Source organism: Alnus glutinosa, chromosome 14, assembly GCF_958979055.1.
Source record: "Alnus glutinosa chromosome 14, dhAlnGlut1.1, whole genome shotgun sequence".
NCBI lineage: Eukaryota > Viridiplantae > Streptophyta > Magnoliopsida > Fagales > Betulaceae > Alnus > Alnus glutinosa.
Window position 1 is genome coordinate 15,402,046 of NC_084899.1, and position 21,455 is coordinate 15,423,500.

Here is a 21,455-nt window from a genome sequence, read left to right on the forward strand (position 1 = left end):
TTATACATCATTTCTTGGTCCTTCTCCCATCTTTCTATTTTTTTAAGATCACTAGCTATTGGATTTGTTGGCTCTATCGGTCGACCACATGGACCTGACAAATCCAATATGATTTAAAAAAAATGAGAGAATGGAGAATGAGTAGAAATGAATATTTATCCATTTAAAAAACACAAGCAAATGGTGTGGGCCCTGCAGGGTCTTGCCACGTCACGGTGTGGGTCCCAGGGAGGTTGTGGGAGTGGTCAAAGTGGTTTCAAATCTACTTGCAAAAATGACCTTGACACCCAAGGGATTAAGGTAAACAGACTGTGTATTACACACAGCGAAAAACAATAAAGAAAAAAAAAAAAGAGGAAGAGAAAAACGGACCTCCAATGATCCCATACGGAGAAGCGCTCAAAACCAAACGATTTCTCTACGCCTCCGAGAACGCTGTCCCTCTTCTCTCTCTATTCACGCTGTCTTACATTTCATCATCCACCGCTCCCCTCTCGCCACGTGCCTCCTGCCCAACTGTACGGAGACCCCCTCTCTTCCTCCTCTCTCTCTTACGCCCATTTCTCTCTATAACCTCTCTCTCTCTCTCTGATTTTCTTTTACTTTCTCGCTCAGGAAGATTGACGATTTTGGCGTTTGATTTTTCCTTTATTGCGCTCGTGGAGTGAAGACGAAGGCTCTGTATATAGTAGCGAGGCCATGACAGCCTTGTGTTCGAGCTAATCAAACGTGAGCTTCGTCACCCTGAGATTGAAGGATTATTTTCTCTCCGACTTTCTTGAACTTTCCGAACTTTCCTGGACATTGAATGATTGATCATTTTTTTTTTTTTTTTTTGGATCGGTTCTGAACGCTGATGGATTCTGATTTTTTATGATGTTCAAGATCTCTGGAATCAGAGCTGGTTCTTGGAGTACTACTGTCTCTTAATGATTTTCTTGGGAACCTTGATTGAGATTGTTATCTAGAGCATCTCATTTCTCTCTCCGGTCTGTTTGGTGCCAAGAAACTCGAGGAAAAGAAATGAAGACTTGTAATATTGCATTTCATTTCTTGTTACAAGGCGTCTTTTAGAGCATCAACAGTCTCCTAATTTTCTTCTCTTTTCCTACGTTTTCTCGGCTGCCAAACGGAGCGTCAATCCATTAACATTTTCTCAAAAAATTCATGATCATGAGAGCGGTTCATCCTTCGTGAAGCCAGGGTTAGATTATTAAGTTATACAAAAACATATACGTGTTCATTTCTGATGTTTGTCTTTAATTGGTAGGGAGAGATTAGAACCGAGGAAGGCACGTAAATTTCCTTCCCCGATCGAGGAGGCCAAACAGCAATGTCGGAGTCTGGCCAACAGGCCCTGGCGAGGAGGCCGTCTCGCAGCGCCGCCATGACCACATTCTCGACGGAGGTCTTCGACACCGAGGTCGTCCCCTCGTCCCTTGCCTCCATTGCTCCCATCCTCCGCGTCGCTGCCGAGATCGAGAACGAGCGCCCTCGCGTCGCCTACCTCTGTAAAGTCCTCTCTCTCTCTCTCTGTTTTTCTTTATTATATATGTATATGTATGTATGGTCCATGCATGTATGCATACGCTTGCAATTTGGTTTTTGGTTAATGTTTTGTGTGTTTTTCTGAAAGTGCTTTCTTGGTTGGTGATTTTGGAAGGTCGATTCTATGCGTTTGAGAAGGCGCACAGGTTGGATCAGAGCTCCAGCGGGCGTGGCGTGAGACAGTTTAAGACTGGGCTCCTGCAAAGATTAGAAAGGGTAAAAACTTCTTTTTCTATCTTATTGATTTATCTGAGAAGTCAAGTTCTTTCTTATCAAATTAGATTAAGTTAATTATCATGGTTTAGTTCTTCGAGCATGTAAACGGCGGGACATGTTCGAAAGGTGATGAGGGATTATATGTGCTCAAGCGCATATTAAGCTTGGGTGAAATCGGAACGTGATAGGATGGAAGTTTTGTGATTCACCCCTTTCTCCTATGACTATCTTTTTGACTCACATTTCTAGACGAATTAGATTTTTCCAGTGACCAAATTATGGCCGTAGACGTCAGAAATTATAATTTTTGCCTCGTAAAATGACTATTCTATTAAAAAAAGAAATAATTATTTCTAAAAATAAAATGTGATAGAATTGAATAGTTATCTATTATTCAATTGGGTGGAGTTATTTACTTTGAATGATAATCCTTCTCGATTTTCTTAAATCTTAAGAATTGATAAATAATACATTTAACAAACTAAAATAGCTTAAAATCTTAATATAAACATATCACTTAGGATAAATATTAAAATAATAATATATAATGTATAAATTTTTTAAGAGCAATGCTATTTACCTCAATTTTCTTTTAAAAATTATTTTAGTACACAGTTCCTTCACAAGAAATAACACCCTTGCATTTTATTCTTATTTTTGCCAAAGATAGTAATTAAAATTACTAACGTGCCATTGCCTTTGTATCCACCAGTTTTTTTTTTTTTTTTTTTTTTTAACAAATCAATTCCATTACAAAAATACAGAAATACAAAAGAGAGTTTCGGATCTTAAAAATCTAACCAATAGAACAAATCCTACAGATCTAAGGGCAAACTAAATGACCTATGGTGCAGCACAAAAAAATAGATTAGCTCAAAGGCCAAATAAAGATACCATGGTGACTTAAAAAAGAAAGAAAGATCCCTTAAAAAAAAAAAAAAGCAGCAAGAAAGATACGAGGGTGAAAAACCCACGGTAAAGAACAAAGTCGAGTTGGAAACTATCCGTACATCACAAAGGAGTGGATCAGGCGGATACATCCAAGCCTCCAAGGTAGACTTGGTCATCATGGTGTGGATGATCGTTTGGCATCTCGTGAGATGATTTTGGTTTCTTACTCCTATTCTATTATTATTTCACTCTTTTTTTTTTTTTTTAGGATTTTATGTTTGAGATATAATTTCATGTCAATTTTTCTTATGCGTTCTCAACTCTCAAGGGAGTTGAGATCGAGTTGGGTATGCATAGGGAGAAAATTGAGTAACTAATGAGATGGGTTTCTGGCTTGGCAATACGGCTAACATTAAACTATATAGGTAAATTTTAATCTTATCTAATTAATTAAATAAATTAAACCTCTTAATGCTAATCTATTAAATTGGTATGAACCTACCCTCCTTATTCATGTTTCCATATGATTTAAACTGAACACAACATGCGATATTTAAAACTAATAATTTTCACACAACTCATGAATTTGATATAAATTTAACTCAAAATAATATATTAGGGCTGAAGATTTACTCATTCAATTAAGTAGGTAAAATTATAATTAATTTATATAATTTTATATACGTGTTCCGATACTATCCTAACCCAATTAGACAAATACAAAGTTGTCAACCCTACTAATGTGGCAACTCGCTCTCGAGGGAGATTTAGGACGGCTGATTTCCTTTGAGGTTAGGAAGCCAGGCCCGTTTCACGCCTTTTGTTTTACTGACTAGTACTGTTAGAAATATAACACACAGCGGAAGCATAACTACAGTACCTCACATGCACAAAAAATAAGAAGAAATGTAATTGTTCCACATGTTTTTGCTCGTGAGTCTTTATCATTTTTTTTTTAATTTTTTTAATTTTTTAAATTTATCATTATAAGTTGATGTTACTTTTAAGATTACTATTAAATTTGAAATGAATCACTATTAAATTTTAATTAAATAGTAATTTTAAAAAACACATAAACTTTAATAAAATAAAAAGTATATACATATATATATATATATATATATATATATATATATATATATATATATATATATATATATATATATATATATATATATATATATATATATATATATATATATATATATTTTTTTTTTCTTTTACAATGGTGGAGTACACTGCTAAAGCAATATTCATCATAGAATAATGTTAGGTATTATCTTTTAATCATTCAAAGTTGATATAATTTTTAAAATTATGATTAAATTTGAGATGAATTACTATTAAATTTTGACTAAATGATAATTTTCACGCATCAACTTTAAAATATAAAAAATAAATAAAAAAATGCACCTACTACTTTTCAGAATACCCATGGTCTAAAATGTCTTGCACGCTGAAAACGAGAGAGACAGTGACATTGCCGAATAAAATTTCCTGCCTCTGCTGTTTGAATGGCTTCTTTAGCCTCCTTTTGCATTTTCTAAAAGCCGAATCAAATGGGTCATTAGGATTATAGTCCAAAGCCAAAGGTTTGTCATAATTACATGCTTACACCATTGTGACCGACTACCATTTCTTTCGTTTGAGCGTGACACTCAGTTCCACATTTTCATTCATATGGAAGTGGCTGAAAAACTTCACCCTCCCTCAAAATAATAATTTGAAGAAATTGAGTTTTATCATAGTCTATTTGAAGCGTAAGGAGAATTGGTTCGACACTTTTTTGACTCAGGACAATGCTTCTAGTCTTGCCTCTCGGGTGAAGAAGACAGATGCAAGAGAAATTGAAAGCTTTTATCAGCAATACTATGAACAATATATTAGAGCTCTTGACCAGGGGGAACAGGCAGACAGGTATTCAAACGATTTTTACGCTTCTGCTCTTTTCTTCCTTTTTTCTTTTTTGTTTCTTTTTTGGTTGTTTCCCATTGTATGTTTGATCATCTTGACGTTCAAATATGCTTATTGAATCCAAATTCTTGACAGAGCGCAACTTGGAAAAGCTTACCAGACAGCTGGAGTGCTTTTTGAAGTGCTTTGCGCAGTTAATAAAACTGAGAAAGTTGAAGAAGTTGCTCCCGAGGTTAGTCCAATTAATTGTCATTCTATTTTAATTTGTCCTGGAAGTGGGTGGTTTGCTGCCTTTATCATTCTTTCGTGCAAATGCCCACTATTCGGCATAAGCATGCCTGCAATAATTTCTCTATGAGCAGATTATCGCGGCCGCCAAAGATGTCCAAGAAAAGACTGAAATTTACGCACCTTATAACATTCTTCCTCTGGATTCCGCCGGGGCTTCACAGTCTATCATGCAGCTTGAAGAGGTATTCTTCTGTTGTGGTTAATGACTCCAGCATCTTGTTTTTTGATGCCTAGTTGGTGTGTCATTCAAGCTTGTTGAATCTCTTTATACCAGGTTAAGGCTGCTGTGGGTGCTCTGTGGAATACTCGTGGCTTGAGTTGGCCCAGTGCGTTTGAGCAACACAGGCAGAAAGCAGGAGATTTAGACCTTCTTGATTGGCTAAGGGCCATGTTTGGGTTCCAGGTAGGTTTTAAACCCGAAGAGAGATAGAGAGGTAGCTAGGAGTCACTATATGATCTTCAAGGAGGGCCTTATGCATTTGGTTTATTTTTGTGATTACAGAGAGACAATGTCAGGAACCAGAGGGAGAATTTGATTTTGCTTCTTGCTAATGCTCATATAAGGCTTCATCCCAAGCCTGAACCTCTTAATAAGGCATGCACGAATATCTCAGTCTTGAATCTTATTTTTGTCTACTTTTTTTGACATTCCAGAAATTTTAGTGTCATTTGTCCCTTTCATGAGTGACGGTAATAAAGATGTAATTGCATTTAAACTCTAATTTGTTTGTGCACCGTCTTTATGAATGGGCACGCCTTGCGTATGATTCAACTATTGGGCAGTGGTTAAACCGTTCTTCTATTTCTTTAATTTTTATGCAGCTTGATGAACGTGCCGTGGATGCAGTTATGAGCAAGCTCTTCAAGAATTACAAAACATGGTGCAAATTTTTGGGACGAAAACACAGTTTACGGTAGATTTACCAGTATCTACGCATTTACAGTTTCAATGAGAACTTTTTATGCATGATCTGAAACTTTTGATGCTAAAATAGACAAATCTTATTCAATATAGGCTCCCTCAAGGTCATCAAGAGATACAACAAAGGAAGTTGCTATACATGGGTTTATATCTTCTCATTTGGGGCGAAGCGGCTAATGTTCGCTTCATGCCAGAATGTCTTTGCTATATATTTCATAACGTGAGTATTTTTTCATCTGTATGAGTATGGTTTTTCTATCTTCGTATTAGTTATAAATTATCACATCTTTGATAATGACATACACCTTACTTTCAGATGGCATATGAACTCCATGGCCTATTGGCTGGAAATGTCAGCATTGTCACTGGTGAAAACATTAAGCCTTCTTATGGTGGGGATGATGAGGCTTTCCTGCGGAAGGTTATAACGCCCCTGTACCGCGTAATTGAAAAGGTATGTTACTGAAAAGTCATGTCTACTTTGTGCAAACTTCAGATCATTCTTTCTGATATGAGAGAGCTGGTAATGACATTCCAGGAAGCCAAGAAGAGCAGAAATGGAAAAGCTACTAACTCTGCTTGGTGCAATTATGATGATCTGAATGAGTATTTCTGGTTCGATATCAATTTTCGAATGTTAAGATTTTATTGCTAGTTTGGGTCTCTTAATTCCATTTAAAATTTGGTTGTTCTTTACATTTTTTAGGTCGTCTGACTGCTTCTCTCTCGGTTGGCCCATGCGTGATGATGGTGATTTTTTTAAATCAACACGTGACAACGCAGTGGTACTAGTATACTTTCAGCAATTCCTACCACATTTCTCAGATTAATCTGTTGGTTCATTTCTTAATATAACTGCTATTCCAGGGAAGAAAGGGTTCTAGAAGAAAATCTGGAAGCACAGGAAAATCATACTTTGTAGAGACCCGAACATTTTGGCACATTTTTCGAAGTTTTGATAGATTCTGGACCTTTTATATACTGGCTCTACAGGTATTTAATTGCAGCAGAGTGGAGATACTAGACTGACGTTTCTATTGTTGGCTCCTTATTTAGTTTGCTTGCGTAAATACTCATTTTTTGATCTGTGTTTTATAGGCAATGGTCATCATTGCCTGGAAAAAGGTTGAACTAGTGGATATACTTCAAGTGAAAGTCCTACTCGATCTGTCCACTATATTCATCACAGCAGCAGTTCTTCGTTTCATTCAAAGTATGATATCCTCACTTGCAGCTGCAATGCTCATTTATTTTGAACATATATATATATATATATAATTAGTCTTTTTGAATGTTATGCAGCTTGCATCTCTTCTTTCTAAGCATCTTACATTATAAGCTACCTACTGCTACGGACAATAAACTTAAATTTCTGAGAGAAGTCTATAATTTATCCTAGTACTATAAGAAACATAGCTTCTTGTTATGAATTATTTCTTTCAATCATGTTTAGATGAGCCTCTACAAATATTCAGTATATGAAGTAGGCAAGAAGGAAGAAAAGAAAGAGATATTGAATATTGAACTTATCTTATATGTTACTGTTTTGAAAAACTGATGGAATTTTGCACAGTTGCACAGCTACTACTATGCATGGAATTTGGTCTATCAAATATATTTGTGCAATTGTTGTTGTTTTACTTTTTCTTTTCTGCCTTGCAAATATGTAACAAATTGATTCTTGGAATCAGGTTTGTTTAATACATATTGGTGGTTATAAGCAGTATTTTCGTTAACAAAGATTTTCAAATAATATCCAGCATCCAAATGTACCTGAATATTTGCAAATAGTTTTAGATGTTATCTATAAACTAATTTATTTTGAGGACTTGATATGGACCTGATTTATTTCTCATTTCTGCATTTTGTGGTTATTATTGTGGACCCTTACACTTTACTTGGTAAAAGAAGATACTTTCTTATGTCAGGCAAAATGTGCACTATAAAGGAGGAAGCTTCCAGACTCCTTGCAGTGCTTTTCCAAGGATGTCACACTCAGGGACAGAACCACCCATAGCCTTGGGGGGTTCCGGGTCCCTGCAAATTTTCAAAAATGTTATAAAATTTTGAAAATTTCTTCTAAATTTTAGGTATTTTTATGAATGGACCCCCCTAAAATTAACTTTTATTCCTAAATTTTTTTTTTTTTGCTCCCCCCCCCCCTAAAATTCTAGTTCCACCCCTGGTTCACACTTTGATTTATTTGCAACTTTCTGAATAAATATTGACTTTTTCATGAAACAGGAAGTACCAAATCTTGTTTCTTGAATTATGTACCTCTAATTTGCGAGCCACTAAATTATGGGATTTGGTGACAATCCGTAGTTTGAAAAGTATGCAACTTGACTTGAGAGTTTATATAGTAATAAGTAGAGTTGCAAAAAATATCTGAGATTTTCCTTAGTTTTTCTTGGTCAAATCTATTTGGATCCTGTTGGAAAGTAAAAAATAATTTTATATCACCATTAGAAAATTAATACGATAAATTCATCTTTGTTAGAAACTAATTATCAAATTGATTGAAACTTTTGTGTCAAAATTAAAAAAATGTGATTAATTTACGGTTGATTTTGTATTATCCTACTATGTAAATTTCATTATTAATATCAGTTCCACTGTAATATTGATCATTCAGGTCAATGCGAAAGATATAGCTTTGTAGGTTTTGTCTGTCATGGATTGGCTGTTATAGCCAAATCACATTAAGACCTTTTTATTCTTCCTTTCTCTAATCTTATGTTCATTCTTTTCCTATACTATTTTAATCTTATCATTGTATGGAAGTCTGCTTCTTGTATGTACTTGGACTCCACGTGTCAAGTCCATTTGCATCTTTAATTGCATCTCCTGAGCAGATTGGGCCAATCTGTCTCTGTTTCTATTACTGGTTAGTTGTGGTGCTTGATATGAATTTTTGAGTAGTTGGGACTCTCCACCTAAGATATTAAGCTATTAGGATGTGAACCAACAATGTATATCAAGCTCACAAACACACTTAAAACTTCCCAATATAGAGAGAATATGTTACTGTTGGGTCTGCCCTGATTTCTATACCTGCATTTCTATTCAGCCAAGATGGTATTTGTGTTTGAAGCAAGTTATAGTATTTTATGATGCATCTAGCTATATGATGTTTACTATTCTGTATGAATTTAGAATTACAGAAGCTTGGCGTTCATCTTATTTCTGTATAAATTGTAAATTGTATAAGCTTGGTGTTCATCATCAGTGTGTCAAATATATGCTTAAGTATTTAAAGAAGTTTTTTTTTTTAAAAAAAGAAAATTAATTTTCTCTCTTTTTTATTTTGTTCTAGGTATTCTGGACCTCATTTTGAACTTCCCAGGATATCATAGGTGGAGGTTCACTCGTGTGCTGAGAAATATTCTCAAGATAATTGTTAGTCTCGCATGGGCCATCATTCTCCCAGTTTTTTACTTGCAAACCTCTAAAATGGTCCCTAAAAAAATTAAAGATATGTTGTCATTTCTTGGTGAGGTGAAAGGCATTTCTCCTTTATATATCCTGGCTGTTGCCATCTATTTACTTCCAAATTTACTGGTAGCTGCTTTATTCATCTTTCCAATGCTCCGACGTTGGATCGAAAACTCAGATTGGCATATCATTAGGTTCCTCTTGTGGTGGTCACAGGTAATTATATTGCTCTGCTTTTCTTATATTCTATACTTTTATATTTTATATCATCTTTCATTTGTACTTGCGTAAATGCTTAATTGGTAGGAAGTTTGTTGCACAAGTATTGTTTGATCAGATACGGTGCTTAAGAAAACCAATTGCATGAGACCAAATGATGAAAATAGCTGGGAAAAGTTTACTAAAGTAAATGTTGTCTGAAATCAGCAAAACAGATTCTGCAGTGTTCTCAAGTTTAGACACAACTGAAGACAATACGTGATGGGTCCTAGTTTTGGGTGCAGAAGTGTGGAATCTATAGACTCATGTTGCTAACGTTAGGATAAATTATTTTTGCCTGTATCAAGTGGGCCTTTATATTCAAATATATCCCTAGTACTTGAACATAGAACATTTACATCTTCTAGTATGTTAAAGATCAACAGACTACTCATAGTTTGAGCTGTGTTAAGTTCTCTTGTGGTTCACTCTTATAGATAAGTTCCAGTTGCTCGACCATTCTTTTTTCAGAAAATGATCGTAGTCTCTATCATCCAACTGTTTTATCTTCTAATTGCAGAATTATAGTATTCCCTCCTTTATATTAAATGGTTCTCCTACTTTGAAGTGCAACACATCTGTAATAAATGCTTTTATGTCTCTTGCTTACTTGTATGCAGCCAAGAGTATATGTTGGAAGGGGAATGCATGAAAGTCAATTTGCTCTGATAAAGTGAGTATGATATGGAAACACACTAAACTTTATTCTAATAATTTACATTTCTGCATTTCCTTTGTTTGTTTGGTTGAAATTTGCTTCATTGTCTAGACTAATTTTCCAATTTCAGGTATACTCTTTTTTGGGTGTTACTTCTGGTTTCCAAATTTGCATTCAGCTATTTTATCCAGGTAATTTGTTGGGCAGCAATTGTTCATTTTTCTATGTAAATGAGATATGTGGGATTGTTGGATTTTCTGATAACCTTTTGACTCTTTTTCCCTAGATAAAACCTCTGGTGAATCCAACAAAAGACATAATGAGTATTCGTCGTATTGACTATGACTGGCATGAATTTTTCCCATATGGTATCTATATGCTGCTGCTTCCACCTTTTATTGTTTCTCAATTTAGCTTCCAGTTTTATGCTAAAGATTCTCTTGTCAATGCAGCTAAACATAACTATGGAGCAGTTGTGTCACTCTGGGCACCAGTAATCTTGGTGTGTGTTACTATATCTTTCCTTTGTCTAGTCGGATATTTTGTTACTTTCTTCAGTTTGTGGGGGATTAACAACTCCTACATTGTAGTTAGGTAGTGCATTTCATATTATGTTACAAGCTTCAATGCAGGTCTATTTCATGGACACTCAAATTTGGTATGCCATTTACCAAACTTTATATGGTGGTGTTCTGGGGGCCTTTGATCGTCTAGGAGAGGTGACCCTTTAAATGCCTTTCTTTCTTTCCTATATTATTCATGACATCTATTCTCATTCTACATAGTGTGTCATCATACATCATTTAAAGTCAATTATTCTATCCATTTTATTTTGCATTCATACTTTTCGTTCCTTGTTCGTGAGCATGACATGTTAGCCAAAGCTAGATTAATTGGCTTTTTCCCCCATCAATACTTGTGTAGCACAACTAAATATTAGGGCTCATGCTAAGTGAACCTAAGATTATCATGTTGTGACAAATTAAGATTTCGAGTGGCAAAAGGTAGAGAAACAGAAGAAGAAAATACAAAATCATACCTAAAGGGCACAAAATTTATGTGGTTTGGCCTAAAGACCTACTTCTACAGGCGAAAACAACAACAACAACAATAATAATAATAAAAACTAACAAAATGTAGAGTACAAAAGATGGTGAAAAGCACTTAAATCCTAAGCCCCAATACATCCAAAGTCTTACTCACAGAGAATTTTCTATTTACTTTAACTTGGTAGGCTCTCTTCCTCTAAGCTTTTATCACTCCCTAAAACAAAAGGCAAAAGCCTGTATATATAGTGGCTGTATAATGGCTCATGATCTGCTAACGTCACCCATGCCATGAGGAAAAACCAAGTGGAGGAAATGCCAGCCTTAAGCTGAAATAGAAAGCTGCTGGTGCCAACTAAGCCACCATGACAAGGAAGGCCAACCTCGAAGGAAACCCATGAATTGGTTGAACGAGAGAGTGCCAGTACTTGGGATATTCTGCTGGAAGTGCATTTAATGCTAATTAACAAATTCATGCATGAAGGAAGCTACCAAATTGGCTAAAGAAAAAGCTGAAGAAGGCTTGATCAAGCTTCATTGAATTCTCTCTATCTCTCTCTCTCTCTCTCTCTCTCACACACAGACACACAGACACACACACACACACACACACACCTGAATTTGTAAAAGATAATGTTTTGGCGGGAGCTCTTTACTGAACTAACGAACATTAAATCTCGACCACCATTTTCTTTCAATTTCATTGAAAATCTTAGTCTTCCAGTTGTATCATTTTTAAAATTGAGATGACCCACTTCTTTTTGGGGGAAAACCTGGGATTAATCTAACCTTATGCAATCAATAGGCTGCATTATGGTAGTGGCATTGCAACAACTCCATGGCTCATTGACTTGTACTAACTCTTGTGACTTAAACCTTGAAGTCAGTTTATGTTCATCTTGTTTTCTTTTCTTACAGATACGAACACTTGGCATGGTAAGGTCAAGGTTCCAGTCCTTACCTGGTGCATTTAACACATATTTGGTGCCTTCTGATAAGTCTCAGAAAAGGGGATTCTCTTTATCAAAACGTTTTGCTGAGGTTGGACTTATGTTTTCAAATTTTTTATATTTTAGTAGCCTAAGTTGAGTAGAGTACATCTGTTCTCTCTCTTTCTCTCTCTCTCTCTCTCTCTTTTAATTGAGTGCCTTTATAGATAACGGCAAGCAGGAGAAGTGAAGCTGCCAAATTTGCTCAGTTATGGAATGAAGTGATATGTAGTTTCCGTGAGGAAGATCTACTAAGTGACAGGAAAGGCCCCTTAACCAATTTACTCTGTTTTTTCAGCCTAACTATCTTTTTATCCATCATGCAGTTAAAACTGAACAGTTTCCTTTTTTCGTGCAGGGAGATGGACCTTTTGATAGTTCCTTATTCATCAGATCCTAGCCTGAAAATAATTCAGTGGCCACCTTTTTTGCTTGCTAGCAAGGTCAAGCATAATCCTTTTTCAAAAATGTATTGTATCTGTTACCTCTTTTTATTGTTGACTGTTTGTCTACCCTGAAGATCCCAATAGCATTGGATATGGCTGCTCAATTTCGATCCAAGGACTCTGACCTTTGGAGGCGCATATGTGCGGATGAATATATGAAATGTGCTGTGATTGAATGCTATGAATCATTCAAACATGTCCTGAATGCCCTAGTGGTTGGTGAAACCGAGAAAAGGTTATTATTGTCACCACTTGGTCCTGACTGAAATATATATCTTCAACTGATCCTAGATTTACCAAGATTAAACAAATTTCAGGTGTATGATTCCTGTACAGTTGGTATATATTATTAGTTATATTATAAAATTTCCCATTTTTTGTTGACTTGCTTGACATGAATCTTATTAGTAATTGTTGAAGCATATAGAAGGTTAAGATCTTCTGATGCAAGATGAAATTGGACAGAAGGAAAGCAAGATAAATCAATAATATTTTGATTCTTTTGTATGTATGAAATTAGTATAAATCAAGAAGCAGGATAGATTTATTTTTCCCATTTTGTATCATTGCTAGAACCTCTAACATCAATAGTAATGTAACAGGATAATGGGCATCATCTTTAAAGAAGTCGAAAGTAACATTTCAAAGAATACACTTCTTGTAAATTTCAGAATGGGCTCTTTGCCTACACTTTGCACTAAATTTGTGGAGCTTGTGGGGATCTTGGTTAGTTTTTACAGAAAAGTACTTGTCATATCTGCAACTTATGTCTGTTTATGCATGATTGTTATATAATAGAAATTTTCTGCTTCCTCTTCATTCTGCAGAAAGACAGCGATCCATCCAAGAAAGATACTTTGGTGCTTTTGCTGCAAGACATGTTAGAAGTAGTTACTCGTGATATGATGGTGAATGAGATACGGTTGGTTAACTTTGTTCCAATCAGTTTTTAGCAATTTATTTTACAAGTTTAGTGGGATATCCTGCTGTTTTTCCATATGAAGATTACAGTGCTTCTTTTTTCTCTGATGTAATATATTTCTTTAGTGAACTGGTAGAAGTTGGTCATAGTAGCAAGGATTCTGGAAGGCAACTTTTTGCTGGCACTGATGCGAAACCTGCTATAGTTTTTCCTCCTACAGTCACTGCACAATGGGAAGAACAGGTACAATATATGAATTAACTTATAGCAATCAAACCATTAATTCATACTCAAAAATAGTTTATAATGAAATAATCTATTAAATTTTTGATAAAAATGACAATTTTATCGCTTATTACATTTTTCAGATAAGACGTCTGTATCTACTATTGACGGTGAGGGAATCTGCTCTTGATGTACCAACAAATCTTGAAGCACGTAGAAGGATTGCATTTTTCACAAACTCATTGTTCATGGACATGCCACGTGCTCCACGAGTTCGTAAAATGCTCTCGTTCAGGTGTGATTTATGTTTTATATATATTGGCTTAGAACATTTCTCAACTATGTTTTGGTTGGTTCTTTCTGAAAAAACCAGTCATTGTAAGTATTTTCCTTTGTTTATAGACCTGCCATTGCTCATAGAAATGTAAAGCATTCATTGTACTTTTATGTTGCATGGCTTCAAAAGCATGATTGGCAAGATATTACAAACTGTCAAGGGAAAGAACTATACTTAGCCAAAATGATTAGTAATCGTAGGAATTTACCTTTCTACCTATATCAATAATTGAATTTTGCTTGCCATATTAGATGCAACTACAAATGATTAGTGAAATTTATTTTAGCTTCTTATTTCTTTACGATACAACAATTTCTTCTGGGTTTTCCAATAATTATGTCCTGAATAGCAGGTGAAGCTTTTAAGTGTTTGAAATTATTACTCTTGTCATGTAGTTATTAAATCATTTTCTTGCTATTGGAAGTGTCTTGACTCCATACTATAGTGAGGAAACTGTCTATTCTAAAGCTGACCTTGAGATGGAAAATGAAGATGGTGTATCAATCATCTTTTACCTGCAAAAGATTTTCCCAGGTTTGTGATACTATAAATATCCATGGTAACACTCTGTCTAGTGTAGATTGATTTTGTTTGAAGTGACTTCATTGTGATTGGCGTTACTAATTTAAAAAATCATATTCTGACTTTTTTAGATGAGTGGAATAACTTCATGGAGCGACTAAATTGCAAAAAAGATAGTGAGATATGGGAAAATGAAGAGAACATATTGCAGCTTCGTCATTGGGTCTCCTTGCGGGGACAAACTCTCTGCAGGACAGGTATTTGATGCATTATTATCTCCATTAATCATATATATCAACTTTTGTCTTTGGTCTTAATAAATTTAGCCTTGCAGTTAGGGGAATGATGTATTATCGGCGGGCTTTGAAGCTTCAGGCTTTTCTTGACATGGCTTCCGAAAGTGGTAAGTGTGTATTAGCTTTTTCTCCGGTAACATTTGGCCAAGCATGGTACCTGAGGCCTCAACTCTTTTTTCCTTTTTTCTTCTTCTTCTTCTTCTTCTTTTTTATTTATTTATTTATTATTATTTTTTTTAATGTTTGCCTTTACTGTCTACTGAAGTATTTACTTTTGGAGGTAGTTATGGTTGCTTTAGCCTGTTTTTATTATGAGCAGAGATACTGGAAGGCTACAAAGCTGTCACAATTCCATCAGAGGAAGATAAGAAAAGTCAGAGATCCCTATATGCTCAATTAGAGGCTGTGGCTGACATGAAATTCACATATGTTGCTACCTGTCAGAACTATGGGAAACAGAAGCGGAGTGGAGATCGCCGTGCAACAGACATTCTTAATTTGATGGTTAAGTATGTTCTCCTTCTGATGAAGTTTATAGGTTTATGCAATTTGATTTCTTTGAAGATTTAAATGCTGCATTAATTTTGTTCAAGAATATGATTCCCAATCTTTTTTTTTTTTTCTCTTTTCAATACAGTAATCCCTCTCTTCGTGTGGCATATATTGACGAAGTTGAAGAGAGAGAAAGTGGAAAGGTACAAAAGGTTTACTACTCTGTATTGGTCAAAGCTGTCGATAATCTTGATCAGGTAATTGTTATTTGTAATGTGAACAGAGCCACCATATTGATTTACAAAGACAGACACTGATCATTGTTGTATGTTCTTTAAAGGAAATCTATCGGATAAAATTGCCGGGCTCAGCAAAGATAGGAGAAGGGAAGCCTGAAAATCAGAACCATGCTATAATTTTTACTAGAGGGGAAGCTGTTCAGGCCATTGACATGAACCAGGTTAGCAATAGAAATTTGAAGTCGAACACATCCAATATTAATTCTTTGGGCCAAACTGTGATAGTTTGTCAATTTCTTGTAGGACAACTACTTGGAAGAAGCTTTTAAGATGCGTAACCTTCTGGAAGAATTTAACGAGGATCATGGAGTGCGTTCACCTACAATTTTGGGTGTTCGTGAGCATATCTTTACTGGAAGGTTGGATGCAATTCTGTTTATTCAGATCCATAAGCTTTTTATTTTTTAACATTTAAATCCTGACTTCGTTATTTCTGAGATGTTATAACATCTGTGCTGCAGTGTATCTTCATTAGCTTGGTTTATGTCAAATCAAGAAACTTCATTTGTTACCATAGGTCAAAGAGTTCTTGCCAGACCTTTGAAGTATGTCCTCTCTCGTCCTTTCCTTCTTTGTGTTAATGAAGTATTCCAAGGCATTTTTTTTTTCAAGTTCTTGCTCATATTGAATAGCTAGCCAGAATTTATTTGTCATATTACATAGTTGAGAATAGACTTATGATGAATGAAAGGTGTTATGTTTTGATTGAGGTGTGGTGATTGTACAAGTATATAATACATCAATAAATTACTAAATTTTTTGTCATGGGTAAAAATAATTTTGAGTTTCATTTAGTAGTGAATTTCATAACCTCTCTCCCTCTCTCTTATTGCTTTTTCCCACTCTTTTTAATGTTTTATTGGAATGTTACCTTTTCCCCTTAAACCATGCTCTAATCATTTGGACAGAGTTCTTATGTTACAGGAAGCGAGATTGGAATGAGATTTTTTTTTTCTTTGCCATTGTTTCATCATCTAAATAGCTACAATGCAGCATCTTATATTGTGCCTTAAACTGTTGTTGGTTTTAGGGTTCGGTTCCACTATGGTCATCCAGATGTATTTGATAGAATCTTCCATATTACCCGTGGTGGAATCAGCAAGGCTTCTCGTGGCATCAATCTGAGCGAGGACATCTTTGCCGGTAGCATTTTAAAACATCCATATTCTCAGAGATTCATGGTATGTGCTTTATTTCTTAACATGTGCTTTGCCTATGCAGGTTTCAATTCAACATTAAGACGAGGGAATGTTACTCACCACGAGTACATCCAAGTTGGAAAGGGTCGAGATGTCGGGCTCAACCAAATCTCACTCTTTGAAGCAAAAGTGGCCTGTGGTAATGGAGAGCAGACACTGACCAGGGATCTCTATCGATTAGGGCATCGTTTTGACTTTTTCCGCATGCTGTCTTTTTATTTTACGACAGTAGGATTCTATGTCAGCTCAATGGTAATTCCTATTACATGTGTAATCCAAGCTGAAAGACAATCAAATAACTATTTCAGAGGGGCTGAATTAAAAGTCAATTTATATTATTAATTGCACTGTTTAAATACTAATTCCCAAACAAAAGCAAGCCAACCTCAAGTAGTTGATTAAGATTTGTTAGCACACAAATTTTTTAGAAGTTCTAGTTTATGGGGGTACATGTGAAATTAGTTATAGAACTGTATCTGGAAACAAGTGTTAAACTGGGTGTAACTAATCAGCATGAACTGTTTTTTCTTATGCTATAGAATGCTTCTAGATTTCATGAGGTCCCCTCACCCCCTGATACCCCATCCCTCTTAAGCATATTAGTTTTATTTTGTATCCTTTTCTTCACTGAAGTTTTATGTAAAACTGAAGAAAGGCTTCTCGTGGTGCCTTAGAATTGCCAGTGTGATTTATAGGTTAGATGCTTTGCTGAGTCCAAGAGGTATAATCCCTATTATTTCATTCTTGAAAGGATAAATTAATTTCCTTTCTTTGCTTGATAGTATAGGTCATGCCATCATGGAGTGGAGACCGCTGTTCAATTCTTGCTGTATGCTAAAATCATAAATAGAAAGAGAAACGTGCATTTCAGTTTGATATACTTAATGACAGCCCCCCCCCCCCCCCGCCCCCCCCCCTCTCAAGAAAATTAAAAAAAAAAAGAAAAAAAAGAAAGAGAAAGAGGTAAAAAAATAAAATAAAATTAGGTTGTTTACCATTTACATCAATTTAATATGGAAATAGAAGAAAAACTGGATATGAAGGACCAACTTACCGTTGAGTGCTTAGATTTGCATTTAGAAAGTTTACTAATTTAGTTTGCATCTTCTTCAGCTAAAAATAACTCTTTCTTGTTATGCAGATGGTTGTCATCACAGTCTATGTTTACTTATACGGCAAACTTTACTTGTCATTGAGTGGATTGGAGAAGGAAATAGTTAAATTTGCCAGGAACAAGGGACGCGATCCTCTAAAGGCAGCCATGGCTTCACAATCCCTTGTTCAAATTGGTCTTTTGATGGCCTTGCCCATGGCCATGGAGATTGGACTGGAGAGGGGGTTCAGAACTGCATTAGGTGACATAATAATTATGCAGCTGCAGCTAGCTGCAGTTTTCTTCACTTTTTCCCTTGGAACAAAGGTCCATTATTTTGGGCGCACCATCCTGCATGGAGGGGCGAGGTACAGAGCAACTGGGCGTGGTTTTGTAGTCCGGCATGAGAAGTTTGCGGAGAACTACAGGCTATACTCAAGGAGCCACTTTGTGAAAGGGCTGGAGCTTATGATATTGCTTATAGTTTATAGGATTTATGGTTCAGCAGTTCCAGATCCTACATCTTATGCCCTCCTAACATTCTCCATGTGGTTCTTAGTGGTTTCTTGGTTGTTTGCTCCTTTCCTTTTCAACCCTTCAGGATTTGAATGGCAGAAGATAGTGGAAGATTGGGATGATTGGGCAAAGTGGATAAGCAGCCGAGGCGGTATTGGTGTACCAGCAAACAAGAGCTGGGAATCCTGGTGGGATGAGGAACAGGAACACATGCAATACACTGGACTTTTAGGAAGGTTCTGGGAGATCATTCTTTCACTGCGCTTCTTTCTCTATCAGTATGGAATTGTATATCATCTACATGCAGTAAAAGAAGAGAGGAGCATTATTGTAAGTTTAGCAGCTGGCTATTGACATTTAATATCACGTTTACGTAAATTTCGTTTGAATTTGCTGTCCAGAATTTTAAAGTTTCACTAAGATAATAGTTGCTAAAAACTTAATCTTTCTGTAGACTAAGCTCTCTGCCCTTGGTTTGAAAATTTGAAAATTTCCTTATGGTGACTATAAGTACCAGTAAAACAAAGGTTAGGACCCAAATGGTGATGATGGATGCATTGTGATGCATGGAAAAGAAGCATCTGGTTGCAGCTCTGGCTAAATATACGAAAGTTGTTCTGTTTGGATGAGGATGATCTCAGAAGACTGCAATCTTCTACCATTTGGCTAAGACAATAAAATAGAATAAATAAATGCTGCTGTCTGCTTTTTCCTAGCATAGATGAGTTCAAACTGAGAACTTGTTTTGAAATGGGTTAGAAGATCTTGAACTAGGGAACTTTTACAATTAAAACAAACTAAGTACCCAGTTAAGAAATTTTTTTTCTAACATGCTTTTTGGTTCCAGGTTTATGGTCTGTCATGGCTGGTCATTGTAGCTGTCATGATCATCTTAAAGGTTAGTCTCAAGCTCCAAAAGTTTCTATGAATGTAAAGAATTTGCCTCTAGTCATGACTTGGGGCTTTTATTTCATTTAATGGTACAACTTTGGACTGCAGATTGTTTCCATGGGTAGAAAGAAGTTCAGTGCAGATTTCCAGCTGATGTTCCGTCTTCTGAAGTTACTCCTTTTTATTGGATCCATAGTCACTGTTGTCGTGCTCTTCACTGTTCTTGATCTCACAGTTGGAGACATCTTTGCAAGCCTGCTGGCCTTCATGCCAACAGGATGGGCACTTCTGCAGGTACCTGACGCATTTGAATACATATATATATATATATTTTTTTTCAAACAAATCTTTGTATTTCCTCTATCTCTACTAACCGACTCGAGCAACCAGTGTAGCATGGTCCAATAATTGCAACAAAAAAAATTGGAATGATTGTCTGCATAGTGAACCTTTGTGTTGATTTGAAGCCAGTTTGGAATAAATTTTCTACATTCTATGATTTATTTGTTTTCAGTTAAGATTCATTATTAGTAGAGAATAAATTCCATTCCAATTTGTACATGAGATTGTAGTCAGTTTTAGTGCAGTCTGAGCTGGATAGGTATATTTCACTCTTCATTAATAAAGCGATGCCCTTTGAATGACAGATATCACAAGCATGCAGGCCATTGGTGAAGGGCATTGGAATGTGGGGATCTGTCAAAGCTCTAGCAAGAGGTTATGAATACCTTATGGGGCTGGTAATCTTAGCGCCTGTGGCTGTACTGGCCTGGTTCCCATTTGTTTCAGAGTTCCAAACCAGGCTGCTATTCAACCAAGCTTTCAGCAGAGGGCTTCAGATTCAACGAATTCTGGCTGGTGGCAAGAAGAACAAGTAAAACCCACCCATACAGCGTCATCTTTACAGAAAGAAAAGAGAAAAATAGAGTTCAGGAGGAGAGAAGGGTTGTCGAGGGAATTTAGTGATGAAACAGAGAACATCGGTAAATGAAAACGCAGCATGCGGACGAATCTTGCAGCTTACGGAAACTATCAGTTTTTTTTTTTTTTTTTTTTTAAAAAAAAAAAAATTGATTCAACCAGATGTTTACATATCCTTGTTACTTATGTGTATTATCAGAAATGTGCTTAAAAAAAGAAAAAAAAAGAAAGAAAAAAAATTGTATATCCTGTTGATGACATCATTCTTTCAATATACCAAGGAAATCATTACATTTCTATAGCAATGAAGAGACTGCAATATTTAACGCATGTCTAGATTATGTGATGCAGCGAAAGAAAAATTACATTTCAGATAGTAATAACTAGTAACTGACGATTTGCATAAAGAATTAGAGATTGAAATTGTAATTGAGCTTCTCAACATGGAGTTTTCTCTAAGATTAGTTCTCATGAAAACTGGCCGGAGCCAAGGGAAGATCATTTAGTTCCATTTTGCTTTATAAATATGCAACAGAAGAAAAAGATTTAGAATTATTTTGTAAGGGATATAATAGGTAAGGGATATAATTGTAATAATGGGCCTAATTGTTAGTTAGTTAGAAGATATATGAGGTATAAAAGCCCAAAGGGAGTGTAGAGATGGGGATCGAAAGTGTTGAAATGTTTTCTTAGGAATTGTAATCTTGGAGCCTTTTTGGGTGGGCTCGAATCATCCATTCTTGGAGCTTTGGCTGAGCTCGAATCAGCCTATTCTATCTTCAATACAATAGTCTACGTATTCTTCATTCAATTTCTATTCTTTTCTCTATCTTTTAGATTACAAAATACACAAACAAAATCCAAAAACAAGAAAGTTCATGACAAGTGGTATCAGAGCCGTTCGATTCAACAATGGCGACAATTAGGAGAAATATGCAATTCCAAGAAGGTCGTTATGATAGGATGCACATTCTTGAGAAGGGCAGAAATCAAAACCGGTATTCTGAAGAAAAGAGAAGAACTGAGAGGTTAGATGAAGAAGAAGATCTGCACTGGATAGAACAACATTATAATGAAGAACGAAGGGGGGCCAGAAGGTATGAAAAGGACCATCATTATAATGAAGAA

At 35.7% G+C, this 21,455-nt stretch overlaps 1 protein-coding gene and 1 non-coding gene across 6 annotated transcripts; both read left to right on the forward strand.

Annotated features, from left to right (window-relative positions):
* Positions 1-384: 384 nt before the first annotated feature.
* On the forward strand, positions 385-20,485 carry LOC133856995 (callose synthase 5). 5 transcript variants are annotated; one of them, XM_062292076.1, is made up of 44 exons: positions 387-518; positions 616-729; positions 1,271-1,511; positions 1,664-1,764; positions 4,451-4,572; positions 4,705-4,801; positions 4,932-5,042; positions 5,135-5,263; positions 5,363-5,455; positions 5,683-5,774; positions 5,876-6,002; positions 6,099-6,236; positions 6,321-6,397; positions 6,489-6,567; positions 6,650-6,775; positions 6,881-6,995; positions 9,099-9,433; positions 10,096-10,148; positions 10,264-10,324; positions 10,420-10,501; positions 10,586-10,635; positions 10,766-10,852; positions 12,098-12,220; positions 12,336-12,427; positions 12,524-12,611; positions 12,689-12,849; positions 13,217-13,358; positions 13,442-13,536; positions 13,662-13,779; positions 13,905-14,056; positions 14,523-14,632; positions 14,752-14,877; positions 14,955-15,023; positions 15,236-15,425; positions 15,554-15,665; positions 15,749-15,868; positions 15,951-16,066; positions 16,169-16,252; positions 16,738-16,850; positions 16,929-17,158; positions 18,048-18,845; positions 19,363-19,413; positions 19,515-19,700; positions 20,054-20,485. In XM_062292076.1, the coding sequence occupies exons 3-44, from the start codon at positions 1,334-1,336 to the stop codon at positions 20,282-20,284; spliced, it is 5,760 nt and encodes a 1,919-aa protein (XP_062148060.1). In that variant the 5' UTR covers positions 387-518; positions 616-729; positions 1,271-1,333; the 3' UTR covers positions 20,285-20,485. The 5 variants fall into 5 exon arrangements, with proteins under 5 accessions (XP_062148057.1, XP_062148058.1, XP_062148059.1 ...); XM_062292077.1 differs by having other exon boundaries at positions 388-518; positions 13,217-13,340; XM_062292073.1 differs by having other exon boundaries at positions 385-518; positions 16,738-17,158.
* Positions 14,952-15,030, forward strand: LOC133858191 (small nucleolar RNA J33). The gene has a single exon (XR_009898469.1). It is a non-coding gene; the product is annotated as a small nucleolar RNA J33 (small nucleolar RNA).
* Positions 20,486-21,455: the final 970 nt, after the last annotated feature.